General features: G+C 40.2%; 1 protein-coding gene across 4 annotated transcripts in view; it reads right to left on the bottom strand.

Moving 5' to 3' along the window:
- Positions 1-13,859: 13,859 nt before the first annotated feature.
- GAK (cyclin G associated kinase) overlaps positions 13,860-15,495 on the bottom strand; it is an 84,332-nt gene continuing 82,696 nt past the window's right edge. For all 4 annotated transcript variants that reach the window (XM_058166425.1, XM_058166426.1, XM_058166428.1 and 1 more), the window contains one exon: positions 13,860-14,315. In XM_058166425.1, coding sequence (XP_058022408.1) covers positions 14,214-14,315 — 102 coding nt within the window. In that variant the 3' untranslated portion in view covers positions 13,860-14,213. The remainder of the gene's footprint in view (positions 14,316-15,495) is intronic.

Below are 15,495 nucleotides of genomic sequence, written 5' to 3'. Positions count from 1 at the left end.
TTCTTTGTGGCAACCCCTGAGTTATTGGAACACTGCTATCATGTCTCCCTTAGTCCTTCTTTTCATTAAACTAGGCATACCGAGTTCCTGCAACCGTTCTTCATATGTTTTAGCCTCCAGTCCCCTAATCATCTTAGTTGCTCTTCTCTCCACTCTTTCTAGAGTCTCAACATCTTTTTTACATCGTGGCGACCAAAACTGAATACAATATTCCAAGTGTGGCCTTATCAAGGCATTATAAAATGGTATTAACACTTCACGTGATCTTGATTCTATCCCTCTGTTTATGCAGCCCAGAACTGTGTTGGCTTTTTTGGCAGCTGCTGCACACTGCTGGCTCATATCTAAATGGTTGTCCACTAGGACTCCGAGATCCCTCTCACAGTTACTACTATTGAGCAAGGTACCACATATACGGTACCTGTGCATTTTGTTTTTTTGACCTAAATGTAGAACCTTATTTTTTTCACTGTTGAATTTCATTTTGTTAGATAGCGCCCAATGTTCTAATCTGTCAAGATCTTTTTGTATCTTGAGCCTATCTTCTGGAGTGTTGGCTATTCCTGCCAGCTTGATGTCATCTGCAAATTTGATGAGTTCCCCATCTATCCCCTCGTCCAAGTCATTGATGAAGATGTTGAAGAGTACTGGGCCTAAAACAGAGCCTTGGGGTACTCCACTGCATACTTCCTTCTATGTGGATGTAGTTCCGTTGAGGACTACACGTTGAGTGCGATTGGTCAGCCAGTTACAAATCCATCTGGTGATGTTGCTGTCTAACCCACATTTTACTACTTTATCAAATGCTTCACTGAAGTCCAAGTAAATTATATTGACAGCATTCCTTTCCTAGACCGGGATTCCTTATGCACGGTCACTCATGCCCTCGTCACTTCCCGCCTGGACTACTGCAATGCTCTCTACGTGGGGCTCCCCTTGAAGAGCACCCGGAGGGTCCAACTGGTCCAGAATGCAGCTGTGCGGGTAGTAGAGGGAGCAACTCGAGGCTCCCATGTAACACCTCTCCTGCGCAAGCTGCACTGGCTGCCGGTGGTCTTCCGGGTGCAATTCAAGGTGCTGGTTACTACCTTTAAAGCGCTCCACGGCTTAGGACCGGGTTATGTACGGGACCGCCTGCTGCCATCGATTGCCTCCCATCGACCAGTGCACTCCCTTAGGGAGGGTCTCCTCAGGGTGCCGTCAGTCAGACAATGTCGACTGGCGACCCCCAGGGGAAGGGCCTTCTCTGTGGAGGCTCCTGCCCTCTGGAACGAGCTGCCTCCAGGGATACGTCAACTCCCTGACCTCCAGACCTTTCGACGCGAGCTCAAGACATTTTTGTTCCATCGCGCAGGGCTGGCCTAACAGTTTTAATGGGGACTTTTATTAGAGTTTTATTAGAGTTTTAATTATTTCCAGCCAAATTGAATCAGTTTTTTAATAATGTTTTAATTTTTGTATTCTCGTTTTTTACCTTGCTGTAAACCACCCTGAGTCCTTCGGGAGAAGGGCAGTATATAAATTTAAATAAATAAATAAATAAATAAATAAATAAATAAATAAATAAATAAATAAATAAATAAATAAATAAATAAATAAATTCCTCTGGTCCACTAATTTTGTCACTTTGTCAAAGAATGCAATAAGATTAGTCTGGCATGATCTGTTTTTTGACAAACCCATGTTGGCTTTTGGTTATTACTTTGTTTGCTTCTAGGTGTTTGGTGATTCGTTGCTTGATTATCTTTTCCAGAATCTTCCCTGGTATTGAGGTCAGGCTGATAGGTCTGTAGTTTCCTGGATCTGTTTTTTTTTTCTTTTCCCTTTTTTGAAGATGGGAACTACATCAGCTCTTTTCCAGTCCTCTGGCAGTTCCCCTGTGCTCCAGGATCTTTGAAAGATATCGTTCAGTGGTTCTGAGATTTCGTCTGCCAGTTCCTTCAGAATCCTGGGGTGTAATCCATCCCGTCCTGGTGATTTGAACTCGTCTAGGGTAGACAGATATTCACTTACCATTTTTTCCCCCTATTTTAACTTGTGTTCCTAATCTGTTTTTTGTAGTGCTGTTTTTGATAGGTTGGATTGTTTTTTCCTTTTGTGTAAAGACAGATGCAAAAAATGAGTTAAGTAGATCTGCTTTCTCCCTGTTGCTTGTCATCTTCTTGCCACTTTCTCCCAGCAATGGACCAATTGTTTCCTTGACTTTTTTCTTGTTTTTAACATGTTGGAAGAAGCTTTTTTTGTTATTTTTTACTTTTGTCGCTAGTCTTTGTTCATTGTGAGCCTTAGCTTTCCTCACTTCATCTTTACAGGCCCGGGCTATTTGCTGATATTCTGCCTTAGTTATTTGCCCCTCTTTCCACTTTTTATACTTGTCCTTTTTGTTTTTCAATTTGTCAGTTAGTTCTTTATGCATCCATGCTGGTTTCTTTTGAGGTCTATTATTTTTCTTCTTCATTGGTATTGTGCTAGACAGGGACAGGAGCAAACTAAACAGACAAAAAGAGACAATGCATACTTAAAACTGTGGGATTGGAAGATGTAGGACAGCTGCTGATTTGGACAGCTTGAAATGGACTTGGACAAATTCATGGCAGACAAAGCTATCAATGGCTACAAGTCATGGTGTCTATTCCATACCTCGGATCAGAAGTATTCTTTCTCTTAACAGTCACAGTAGGATTTTACACAATCAAGCCATCATTATTTTCTCTTTTTATAGTTTGAAGGTTTCTGCTGGGGTGGTATTGTTTATGGTATTACAGGGTTTTATACTTTTATACAAGCTGCTGTGTATCTCTGTATTAGAACATCTGGCAATAACACACAAGATTTGATGACAAGGTATACTTCTTCAAAATCTCTGGAAGGACAGGAGTCGCTATTTTTGTTTTCATCTTGATGTTTACAACTTGACCTTAAATTTCACAATTAAAATCCGTTAAGTGTTCTTTTCCTTGGTAAGATTTTTCTGGGTATAAGATTATTTGCTTCAACATTAGCTTTTGTGCAGCTATGCTGGAGTTGTTTTGTCTGAGTATTTTTTTCACACCCTACCAGTGGGTTTCTGGTATTCTGTTGGTGAATGTTATGGAGTAATTTTTGAGAATATGGCTTGGTATTTTAAGGATGGAAACAGTAAGCCTCCGATTCCCATTGTTAAGGGAAAGCTGCATACAATTGTTTGCTCTCTTATCATGTGGGGATATAATTCCATCAACCTTAAGGTTCTGCAGCCCACCTAATTGTCAGAAAGTAATAGACTCAGGAATAGTCTCCTTTGGTTTAGAAAAGGACCAACAAGAAAGCATATGGGTTCAAAAGCTCTCCTTGGTAAGATGCTGTTGACGCTGCCTAGCAAGGTCTTTCAACTTTTCAGTTTGGTTTTTTCAACTAGACATGACAATGCCAAGGAACATTGACTGAATGTTGACTTGTCTACATGTAGGCCCCCACTGGGCCATAACCTTTTCCTTATTCTTAGTGCTAGAGTAGAAATCCGAGCTGTTAAACTATATCTTGTGTTGTCCTCGTCCGCTTTCCCCACAGCCGGGCCCATCTTATTTGCTTCCAAACGCTGAGGAATGTCCTAGCATGCCTCTCGGCCCCAGCCCTGGCTCCATGCCCAGACAGGCCGAGGAGGAAGAAGTGCCTCCAGCCCCCAGCTCTGGCTCCATGCCCAGGCAAATGGAGCAACTAGACCCCTCCCCCTCCCCCACAGCATGTGAGCCTGAGGAAGGTCAAGTACCAACAGCTGCAGACTGGAATGACCCTCGCTTCAGGAGAATTGATAGGCGGCGGCAACAGAAGGAAGGGAGGGGCAGGCCTGGATAAGTGCTGAGTCATGGAGCCACACCCCATGGCCTATATAAAGGATCTGCTTTCTGGCATTCTCTGAGTCAGACAAAGTCTACCTTATCTTGCTGAAGTCACTTTCTGGTCTCCTGCCTGCCTTGAGAACTTTGCTAGGACTTTGGCAGAGCTGCAGAGGCACGCCTGATTCGGATTTCCCTGACCCGGCCGTCAGTGGAGGAGTGGGACACGACATCTTGCTTAAGAATACTTTGTTGAGAAAATCACAATTAGCTGGGTTCACCATCACAATAAATACATGTGTACATACATTATGAATTAACATATAATGTTAACCCCCAGGGCTAAGTAGGATTCCAGCTATCTGCTTTTCATGGATCTGCCTGTCTTATGCTTATCAAGGTGAGCAAGCTGTGGTTTTTGAGACAGAAGAATGAGATATGCTATCAGAGGGAGGAAAGCTAAGAACCAGGACGCTGGTCCTTTTGAATAATACTGAGTATGGGGAGAAAATAGCTAGTTCTGGTATAATAGTTAAGGATTCAAATTCCAGATAATTATGGATCACATCGTGGATTTTGACTCAGTCATTATCTCTCAGCCCAGCTTATTTCATTTTGGTCAAGAGCGCAGCATTTGGGAAAATGGGGCCGGATTCCTAGCATATGCTTAGATCAAACTAAGCTAACTATGTTATGGCTTAGCTTGCAAACCCAGCCATTAAATCCTTAATTTGTCATACGTGACTGAAAATATTAATATTCAGTGTTTTTAGTGCCAATTTAGAGACAGAGAACAGGAACTTGTTTAAGTCAAAGCCCCGTTACAAGAAGTTGGATAAAAGCACTAATTCTGGTGACAGGGATGTTAAATTGTTCGCCCTCCAATATTATTTCATAATCTGCATCTGCAGACCAACAGGTTGGGAATTCCTGGGATCCATCCATCTCCAAAACTAAACCAATAAAATCTGAACTTTCAAGACACAAGAGTTTGTTTCTTAATTCTGGTTCATAATCTGCCCACTCTTATCTGTATGCTTTTCTATGCATTCCCACGGTCAGTTTTGAAATGGAAAAACCACTGCCTCCCTTCTCTCCATCCATTAAACAAAAAAATAGCAGTAAAAAAGATAGACAGATGGAACCTACAGCCAGAGATGATCAACCTGAGGTCAAATAACCTATTAGCTCCTGCCAGAAAGGATGCCAACATCACTTAATGTTACAGAATTTCATAGTGAAATTGACAGGATCCAACTAATGGGCATTAACATGAGAGATTAGAAATGAGCATTGGAAGCCTGGCTAAGGCACCATGAAATGACAGGAAAGGGAAGGCAGGCTGAATGCAAGGACTGGTTTTGAATGAAATTAGTTGAATCCAAGCGAAGTTTATAACAAAATATTGCAGATGGAAGGTATCCGGTTCAAGACTCTAGTTGTTTCAATATCATTCTCCTCTTCCATTGATCTTCTTGATGTTAAGTTATCAGCATTTTTGATCCTTAGATACTCTTAACCATCAGTACTTAAGTGCTCTCTTCTACTCCATTTCCCATTTTTGGTACTTGTAAACTTTAGGATTCAGATAAATTTGCAGTAAAAATGCCTTTTTCTATAATTTTCTACCATAATCTTGTATGGACACTTTGCAATAATGAATTACATTTGATTTTGCAACATGTACCGTGCCATGTTTTCTTGGTTGACGTAGAATATGATGTAACATTTACAAGAATATATAAAAAGTAAAGGTTCCCCTCGCACATATGTGCCAGTTGTTCCCGACTCTAGGAGGCGGTGCTCATCTCTGTTTCAAAGTAGAAGAGCCAGCGCTGTCCGAAGACATCTCCATGGTCATGTGGCCGGCAAGACTAAACGCCAAAGGCACACAGAACACTGTTACCTTCCCACCAAAGATAGCCCCTATTTTTTTACTTGGATTTTTTACATGCTTTCGAACTGCTAGATTGGCCGAAGCTGGGACAAGTAACAGGAGCTCACCCCATTACATAGCACTAGGGATTTGAACCACTGAACTGCTGACCTTTCAATCGACAAGCATCTCATTACAAGAATATATAGAAGATACCAATAAAAGAGAATAGTTGTAGCTCAGGGTTGAAATGAAGAGTCATGGGTGCTCTCTGAGCTTGTTTTCTTGCAGACATTTCATTACCCAAACTAGGTAACATCATCAATGCTAGTTGGGTAACTAGCAGCACCAAGGAGCCCCCTCATAGCAGATAGAAATTAGTAGACTTTCCAATTCAAGAATTGCTGAGCTGTAGTTCCCAGCCTCTTTCACCATATCGGCATATCAAAATTCTGACCCTTGTGTATACCACCAGATACAAAAGGAGGCAGTTCAATTGCAGGATCCCTCACTCCATCTTGCAAGTTTTGACACTACTGTCTTTCCATCATCTTGCCATGATTATCTGGGATTATAACATTCCAGATGTTGAGTTCCCTGTTCTCTACTCTGGAGTAGCAAAATAAATTCTTGAGATATAGAATTGTCTCTTTACAGTTCAGTTTGATTAACTCCTGCCATTTTCTTCATCTATGTTTGTAAATAGGGTGCAGTCAGTTCCATCAGTGAATACATTTGACTTGCTTACTATGAGTTAAGAAGACCCATGCTCAATCTTCTAGGCAGTGTTTCTCAACTTTGGCACGGCATACTGGGTGGGGAATTCTGGAAGTTGAAGTCTCCCAGGGAGACTTCAGAGGGAACAAAAGTTGCCAATGTTGAGAAACATTGGACTACGCAGCTTGTCTTTCTGGAAAGTAGCACATTATAAACTGCTTCTCACAACCTTTTGGTGAACTTTTAGGAGGAAAGGTTAGAGAATGAAGCAAGAATACTTCTGAACGATCTGGATGGTCACTATTAGGACTAAATTCATAGCTGAATGTGTGTACCAACTTAACTGAAGCTTTATGTTTTGATTAGTATTGAAGACTACAAATAACAAAATCAAATGAGGTGCTGTTGATAGATTTCCCTTCTAATAATCTAAAAATGGACAACTTCACTGTATGTTGTGGTAAACTATTCCAAAAAATGTACTGTGCACTGCATTACATACATGCTTTGGTCTTAGAATTTATCACTATCCACTTTCTTTAGAAGATCTCCAATATTTATGTTAGAAAAAAACAGGAAGAACACTTCTTTAATTGAGAGTTGAATTTTGCTTGGGTCTGGTATGTATTCCCCTTCCTTGCCTTAGCTAAATTCTGAAACTAAAAACCTTGTCTCAGTCTTTAGATAGGAGTGGGTTCAAAGGCAGTCATTCTGCATTGAGGAACAGGTGTGAAATAATCAAACCATGTAGACACATATATGAACTGGAAGGGAGGGCGCACAATATTTCCAGTTCAAAATGGGATGGTCTGACCATTCTGGAAAGGCTCCAAGCTTGCAATGTCCTATTTTGAGCTTAAATAGGAATTCTGAACTTCTTCAAGGCTGGTTTTGAACTTTCAGAACGATCAGAACAGAGGAAGATTAGAACAGCTGTTTTTAACTCAACATGTTTAACATGCCACTAATGAACAAGGGTTTTGATTCTTCCGGTGCAAGATTACAGTGTGATTTTGTTAAAGGGCAGCACCTGGGGTCCTCCTACTATAGAAACAGCCAAGCATGTGACAATGTGACTGGACTACAAGAAAAGAGCCATCTACTCTTTGTGACTATGAAAAAGGGAAAGCTATATTTGATTTTTTTTTTAAATGATGGAAACATGGCCATTTCAAAGCAAAAGACGTTGATTCAGTACATTATGAGCAAAACATTCACATAGATTATTCACAATTGTTTTACAAGGTATGACCTTAAAACAATGCTCAGTTCATGTATGTACACGTTTATACATTTTTTCATTTGAACTATTACCAAAGGTATTTGGACCATAATGAAAATAAACAAACAGCAATCTCTGTTCCCCTCTCCGTCTCTTTATCTAAACTCAACGCCGCCCAAACCCTCATGCACATGAACAGCAAAACCAGACGATTTAAGACACAAAAACGTGGTGTGTTGTTTTTTTTATCATGGAATGAGCAGGATCTTCATTCGCTGTTCTTCAGTTCCATAATATATACAGTACATTCACCAAAAGATTAGGAAAAAAAATAATGTTCACAATGCCTCTAAGTTCCCTTTTTGAAATTTAAAAAATGTAAATGCACCCTTCATTAAAAACAGTTCCATCAATAATTTTAACATTTTATTCTGAAGTTTCAGGTGCAAAAGCCATATGGAAGTCCAAGGTACAAGAGAGGATACAGAAATCAGACTTTTCCTTTCTCCCCAAGTGAAGCTGCGAGACCTAATTTTTATTGCTGTAGGCTTGGTTCCCCCCCCCCTTACCCCATTTCAAAATCTCATTGCTCAAAACTGTTGTTACTATTCTGGGTTATGCTCAAATCAGGAATGGAGGATTAAATTCTACAGCAATGTTTCAACCTTGGTGTCTTTAACATGGGTGGGCTTCAACTCCCAGAATTGCCAAGCAACCCACCTTAAAATCGCCAAGATTGAAAAACACTGCTCTAGAGGAATTATTTGCAACTTGTCATACAGGAAAAAAAAAAGGGAAATGTTATTTTGATTGCTAATTGAGCAACATATTTATGACAGTTATACCTAAAATATAACTGGTTAAAGAAGAATGCAATAAATCACTGATTGAGGCATGGGGGGAAAAAACTAAGTACTACTGATTTGAAAGAATCCATATTTTCACCGGATATTCCCAGCAATGATTCCAAGGTTACGTGGGTTTACAAAAGCATCTCTATGTCACGAAAAGAAAATACTATTATTGTGTGGGAAAGCAAGCATTTTTTTTCCCCAGAGGAAGAAAGTCATAGAACTGCTGCAATAAATCTGTCAAATAATGTGCTGTATACTGCTGCCTTTCGCAACACTGAAATATCTTCTGAAGAAAATGGGGGGGGGGAGATAAAGAATAGAATTTCTAAAGCTGTTAGCAGAACCAGCCAATTAGTATTATTTTTCTGAACACTTAAATCCTCTTTGGGGATAGCATGGCTTCCATTGATTTCAATTGATGCTAAAGGGGTAGAAAGAAAGAAAAAAACAACCTGAGAAAGAAAGACTTACAGAGGTATCCATTAACTTGAATGAAAGAACAGTTTTGACATTCCAGCTAGAATTCTTTGGCCAAAATGCTAAAATTCCAACTGAGCAAGAGCTTGGCATGTTCACAGCCAACAATCTGCTAAAGCTCTTCTCGAATTGGAAGTTTCCCCGCTACAGCATAATAAAATCGGATACAAGCTAGTGAAAGATATACCATGGCTCAGTGGAAGAGTACATGCGTACTCTGTAAACTCCCAATATAGGTCTTGCTATCTCTTGGAACAATTGAGGACAAACCTGCCTGAAAAATCCTACAACGTTGATTTTTGAGCAAAAGAATATTACATATTAACAACTATGTTTGTAAGCTCAGTCGCTGGCTAAGAAGGGATCATCCACGTTGGGGGGAAATCTGATGGCACTGAGAGTAGGTTAACAGTTGAAATGGGCTACCAAAATTGAGTTGGTTGTAAGATAGATTTCTTATGTTGCCCTTAAAATATTCACAGCATGTATATATCCTATATAAATCAGAAGAGGTAAACATAATATAGCAGCTGCATCGAATACTGCATCAAAGAAACTAAATTGGATTTAGACCGCAAACAATAATCTGGGGGGGAAAAACTTAACTCACTTAAAAATTTATATCTGTACCAGCTCCAAAGATGATGCTGAATAGCCAGTTCCCAAAACTAGAACACTGATCATGGAGTTTGTTCTGGCACAGATGTACTTTCATCCCTCTTACACCATAATAGGTATATATATATAAACCTATTATGGTTTGTACATATGTATGTATGTATGTATGTGTGTATATATATATATATATACACATACATACATACATACATACATACAGTGGTAAAATGTTACCACCACCACCCGGTTACCAGACTATTAAAATCTTTTTCAATGCTTTTGGTTTTTAACATTTTAACATTTAGCATTTTTCTGAACTTCAGTACCAAGCACCTCTAAAAAGAAATGATTGCAGGTTGAAAAGTTGCTTGGAATGTAATTTTTTTAAAAAATCACCAGGCTTTTGTTTCCAGGCACCTACTATTTTAATACGATGATATAATTCACCAGAGAGGGAAGAGATCATCAGAGAAAGTACCACTACCATCCAAATTAAAACTGGTTTACACTTAACCTATGCAAAAGGTTTTCTAACTTTCTATTAACTCAGGTTTCTATTAACTGATAGAAACTCAAGGTTTCTATTAACTCAGATACCTTTCTTGAAATGTAGACTGCAAATTATTCTAGGCAAAGCCATGGCTCCCCCCCCCCCACCCCCTTATGTTTTATGGTAAAATACCATCAACATTGACAGAACTACAGCAAACTGTTATTTCAAACATTTATAAACTGGACACTCTCTGGAGTTCACAGCAGCTTATTTTAAAGGACTAATTTGCAAGGAATCAGACTTTAGGAATCTGATACTCACTTTCTGATCACTGTAGCAAAAATGAAGGACCTTAGAGCAGTAAGTTACGTGATCTGTCCTCTCTTTATATAGCTTGAATATTTGCCCACTTGAAAGATATGCGGTAGAACCTGTCTATACGCAACCATTTTATCACTTTGTAGTCAGAAGGAATATTCATTAAAGAGGATGCTGCATCCCCAAACAGGTCCTGGAAGAGTCATAAAAGCTGAAGTTTTATCTGGAGTGGATTATGCTGAGATATTTGTAGTTCTCACTCTTAATGGCACATCTGAAAACATATTGGAAGTTCCACTGAGTGGGTCATACCTAAGCTGAAGGTGGCTTATAGCTAAGTGTGACTCAATAGCATTTTTTTAGTGTTACGTTAGTTACTCCTGACTGAATTTCAGAGGGGGAGAAAGAAAGTAGAAAGAATGTACTTCTATTCTTTCCAATACAGTTGTGAGACCTTAAATTGGGTCCCTTCCCTGGGTAGGACACCCACATCCATACAGATTTCCCTCCTATGTCACTAGCATCTGTCCATAAAAGAATTCCCAGGAGGACATAGTTTTATTGTATTGTATGCTAGGGGATGGCCTAGTGACATGATGGTGAACCTATGGCACGCATGCCAGAGCTGACACTCAAGCCCTCTCTGTGGGCACACGCGCCATCACCAGCTTTTCTTCTGGTTTTTGGTGCACACATACACACCAGCCAGCTGGTCTTCGGGGGTGCCAGAGCACCAGAAAACAGCCCGAAAAACAGCCAAAAAGCAGGCTGTTTTTGGGACCATTTTTGGCCTGAAAAACAGCCCAGAAAATGGCAAAGCAAATGGTCTATAAACAGCCCCCAAAAACAAGCCGAAAATGACCCCAAAATGGCCCGAAAGCTGGCCAAAAACGGCCCCAAAACAGGCATGCGCATGCCGGCCAGTTGGTGTTTGGGTTTCCGGTGCTCCGGCGTGTGCGCGCACTTGCACACGCATTCCAGTTTGGGCACTCGGTGCCAAAAAGGTTCACTATCACTGGCGTAGTGTATCTTGAATGGCAAGCCAAGAACCAAAGTTTCTCCAACAAGGGAGTGCAAAGCAACAGCAAAACATCCCACATAGGTTTCTTATGAAAGGCTTCAAAAAAGGACAAAAGCCCTTTGAATCTAATGCAACTCTGTGTTAGGACTAAAAAAACCTGTTGAGGTTTGACCCAAAAATCCTGGATACTATGAGTACCTTAGCCAGCAGATGAATTTGCAAGTGCTGGCTATAAATGAAATGTGTCACTATTATATAGCAGAAATCACACTTCCTTTTTCTAGATTAATTCTAATACAGACCGAGACTAGCAATTAAGGGACAGGCAGATGTCCTCGACTCTCACTAGATCCGTCTTTGTGTTTTAGGAATGGCCCAGACTGTACACAATTATCAGCAAGAGATATTTAAAGAATAAGAGACAGCTTGTGCTCTATAATCTGGCAATTACAGTATTTATAGGAATTGCATTGCCTCCTTTCAACCATTTCCCATCCCCCAAGAAATCAAGCTGGGGTTTCTGGAACACCAAACCAGGGCAACAGTAATGTTGGTGTATTATATATACCAATACCTCTCAACTCAGAGAATAACGTAAAGCAGCGAAGTATCTATTTGGGGGGAGAGGGGGAACCCTAAACTATCATCTCTGAATTTATCCTGCCTTTCTTTAAAAATGGCTGCACAAAGTGTTTCCTGTAATTAAAGATTAAGTCACAAGCAGCTCTATTTAGAAGTGCAGGAATTTACAGGAGGGCTTTGTTTTACTCTAATTCTGCATTTTATCCTAATTTTTACAGATTTACAGAAACTTCCCAATGGGTTAGATGCTGTAAATGTTTCTGAATTACAATTTCCATCAGCATCAGCTAACATAGCCAATGGTGCAAGATGTTTCAAAACTATAAGCCAACAACACATAAAGGGCCTATGTCTCCTGTCCTTGCCTTATATATTAGGGTTTTTCAGCCTAATATAATCTCTAAAAGCCATTTTAGCAACCCAATTGCATTTTCTTCAGGGGGAAAAAAGGGTTTCAAGTAGTCGTGAGAATTTCAAACTTTTCCACACTTTCTTGTGTACATCTTTCTCTGGTTGACACCAACTTGGAGGTTTTGGGGTTTTTAATAGGACCTCTCAACAACACTTCTGCCCTTCTTTTCCCCAAAAATAGAGTTGGTTCTCTAAAGCAGGAGTCTCCAATCTTGGCAACTTTAAGACTTGTGGACTTCAGACCCAAACCTGGCTGAGGAATTCTGGGAGTTGAAGTCCACAAGTCTTAAAGTTGCCAAGGTTGGAGACCCCTGCTCTAAAGGGAAAAAGACCCAGCACTTTGAATTAAATTTGTTCAGGAGTTGCTCACAAATAAAGCAACCCTTCAGTGATTATGCAAAGCTTCACCTCAGCGGTCACCTGACCAGACAAAACAATCCATAATACCATAAAAACAGTGAATAAATTTAAACAGCAAACTAGACTCTCTATTGGGAGCTACTAATGCAGCTCAGAGACCAAATGTTGATTGAGCATGCTGCTAACCTGATACAACGTTGAACTACATTACAGTATTCAGTATTACACCCAAAAGTGAATTTTTCTCCCCAGTTTTAGAACTAAGCGTTCTAAAGGACACATCAAGTAGGGGGATTGTCTTTAAAATAATATCTGTCTATCTATCCATCTAATTTAATTATACATATTGATAGTCTTGAAGAGGGTACATAATCCATACATGCAAACCTCCGGACTCTGCAGACTTCATAAATAATGAACAAAAGTTAGCAATGGCTAACACTCCTTCAAAATGGCCATTAAAGAGGCAACGTTTACACAATTTCATCAAATGCGAACCAAAGCAGTAACCAAATAGACATCTGCTTCCATCTGTGCATGTGTCAACCTGCCTGCAAATTGCGTGCCGATCACGCAGTGCAGCCAAGAGGGAGAAGTCACAGGCGCTATCTTACTGCTTGAACACCTTAACATTAATTGTCTTGCCTCCAACAGTATTATAATAAATAAGGCAAGACTACACAACCCTCGAGCTCTTCTTCTTTGTTTATAGTTTACAAGTTTTTTTTTTTAAAAAAGGAAGTAGTACAAACCCAAGATTCGCCCAAGCCAACTTCTTTCTCCAATTGGAAGAGCTTTTGGCTAAGCAATTGTTGATGCAGGGTAAGGAACACAGGTGTTGTCAGAAAACTATTTTAATTATTTACAGAATGATCATTGGAAGGATTACATAAAATACAGAAGAAAAATGTACACCTCTAACAGAAACGAGAAAAAAAAAATGATATCGCACAAACTCACAGACTAGAGGGTAACAAAAGCACTTAAATAAGGCAAACAAGGAACAAAAGGGGGAGGGGGATCACAAAGACTACATGGGAAATAAAACAGAAATGCAAATTGAGGTTTTGTGTTTTTCAAATGGAAAATTTAAAAAAAAAAAATCGAGATTCAAAACAGATGATGTTCCCACTAGCAAAATTTTGCTCACGCCAGCAGCCATTATTAGAATTACTGGTGCATTCAACCTTCTCTAACATAGCCTGAAACTTGCCATTTCCACCACACAAACTTCCCAGCACTGATGGGAATGCCATCTTTGCGAAGTTTCACATTTTATCTCCTACAATACACACTGTGTGGCTGTGTGTACAGTTTTAAATTATGCAAGAACAGGGAAAGTTGTTTCGCCTCCCTCCTCCAACTAAGGAGGTTACACTACAGCACTGGAGATTCAATTCTGCTGCCAATGCATTTTGAAATCAATTCCCTTGCAAGAGGGACTTTCTGTTAAAAAAGGGATTTCGAGCCTTGGTTTTCAAATTCTGACCACGCATCGTTCAGCTCCATGAAGATCATTTTGGCATACTGCTCATAGGGCTGCCCTGTAGCCTGTAAACAAACAAACAAACGAACAAACAAATAATTGAATTACAGTGCAACTGTTCAACTGCAAAAGCAAGCAAGCTTAACTTGCATCACAAGCAATTCGCTTTATTTCTGGAGTTAAGAAGAAATCCCCGATGATATTACTATCTGCACCCTGAGTTCCTATAGTCACAATTTTATTTTATTTTTTTCAAAGAAGGATAAGTGCGCTGAATGAGCTCTGAACTGCGTTGTTTTTTTTCTCAGTGGGACATGATCGACCAATTTGCCCATTAGAGATGAACAAGAATGGTTTTGAGTTCAGATGTCAACATGGAACCACAGGCCACTGAGGACAAACTATCTGAATGATTTCCCCTTCCTGTTCCAGAAACAGTCAGCAGGTAGTCCTTGACTTACAACCTTTTGAAGTTATGACAGGAACACCCCACCCCAACACACACACAAAAGTTAGTTATGATTCAGTTCCAAAGTTCTGACAGCTGTCCCTGCCCCCAGTCATATGACTGCATTTTGGGCCCTTGGCAACTAGCCGACCTATATGGCAAAAACTGGCATTTACATCTGGGTTGGGAAGGTTGGAATGGGCAGGTTGCGTTAAGGTTCTCAAGTCGAAGCCTACTTATAGAGCCATAGTGGTTAGAGTGCAGTACTGCAGGCTACTTCTGCTGATCACCGGCTGCCAACAGCTTGGCAGATAGAATCTCACCGGACTCAAGGTTGACTCAGCTTTCCATCCTTCCGAGGTGGGTAAAATGAGGACCCAGATTGTTGGGGGCAATAGGCTGACTCTTAGAGAGGGCTGCAAAGCACTGTGAAGCAGTATATAAGTCTAAGTGCTATTGCTATCGTCAGAAACCTTGCTCTCTGAAGCAACCACCACAAGAAGGCTGATAGCAACTCGCCTATCTTTGTGTATATTCCATAAACCAGGAAGATTTGATGAAGCACTTCCACGATCTGCTATATATTGTTTCTGTGGCGGCAAACTATGTTTTTTAAAAAAAATACTGCACACCAAAAGCAACAGCAGTTAGCAGAGAGCGTGATGCAGTTTAACGTTTGACAACAGCAGTATGTGTGTGGGAGGGGGGCCTGGTAGTCAGAATTCAAAAATGTGTCATTGGTAGCTTTTTTGAAGCGGGTCATTAAATAACCAGTTGCAAGTTAAGGTTTACCTGTA

This window comes from Ahaetulla prasina, chromosome 2 (assembly GCF_028640845.1).
Source record: "Ahaetulla prasina isolate Xishuangbanna chromosome 2, ASM2864084v1, whole genome shotgun sequence".
NCBI classification, from domain to species: Eukaryota; Metazoa; Chordata; class Lepidosauria; order Squamata; family Colubridae; genus Ahaetulla; species Ahaetulla prasina.
This window is presented reverse-complemented; position numbering and strand designations above follow the sequence as displayed.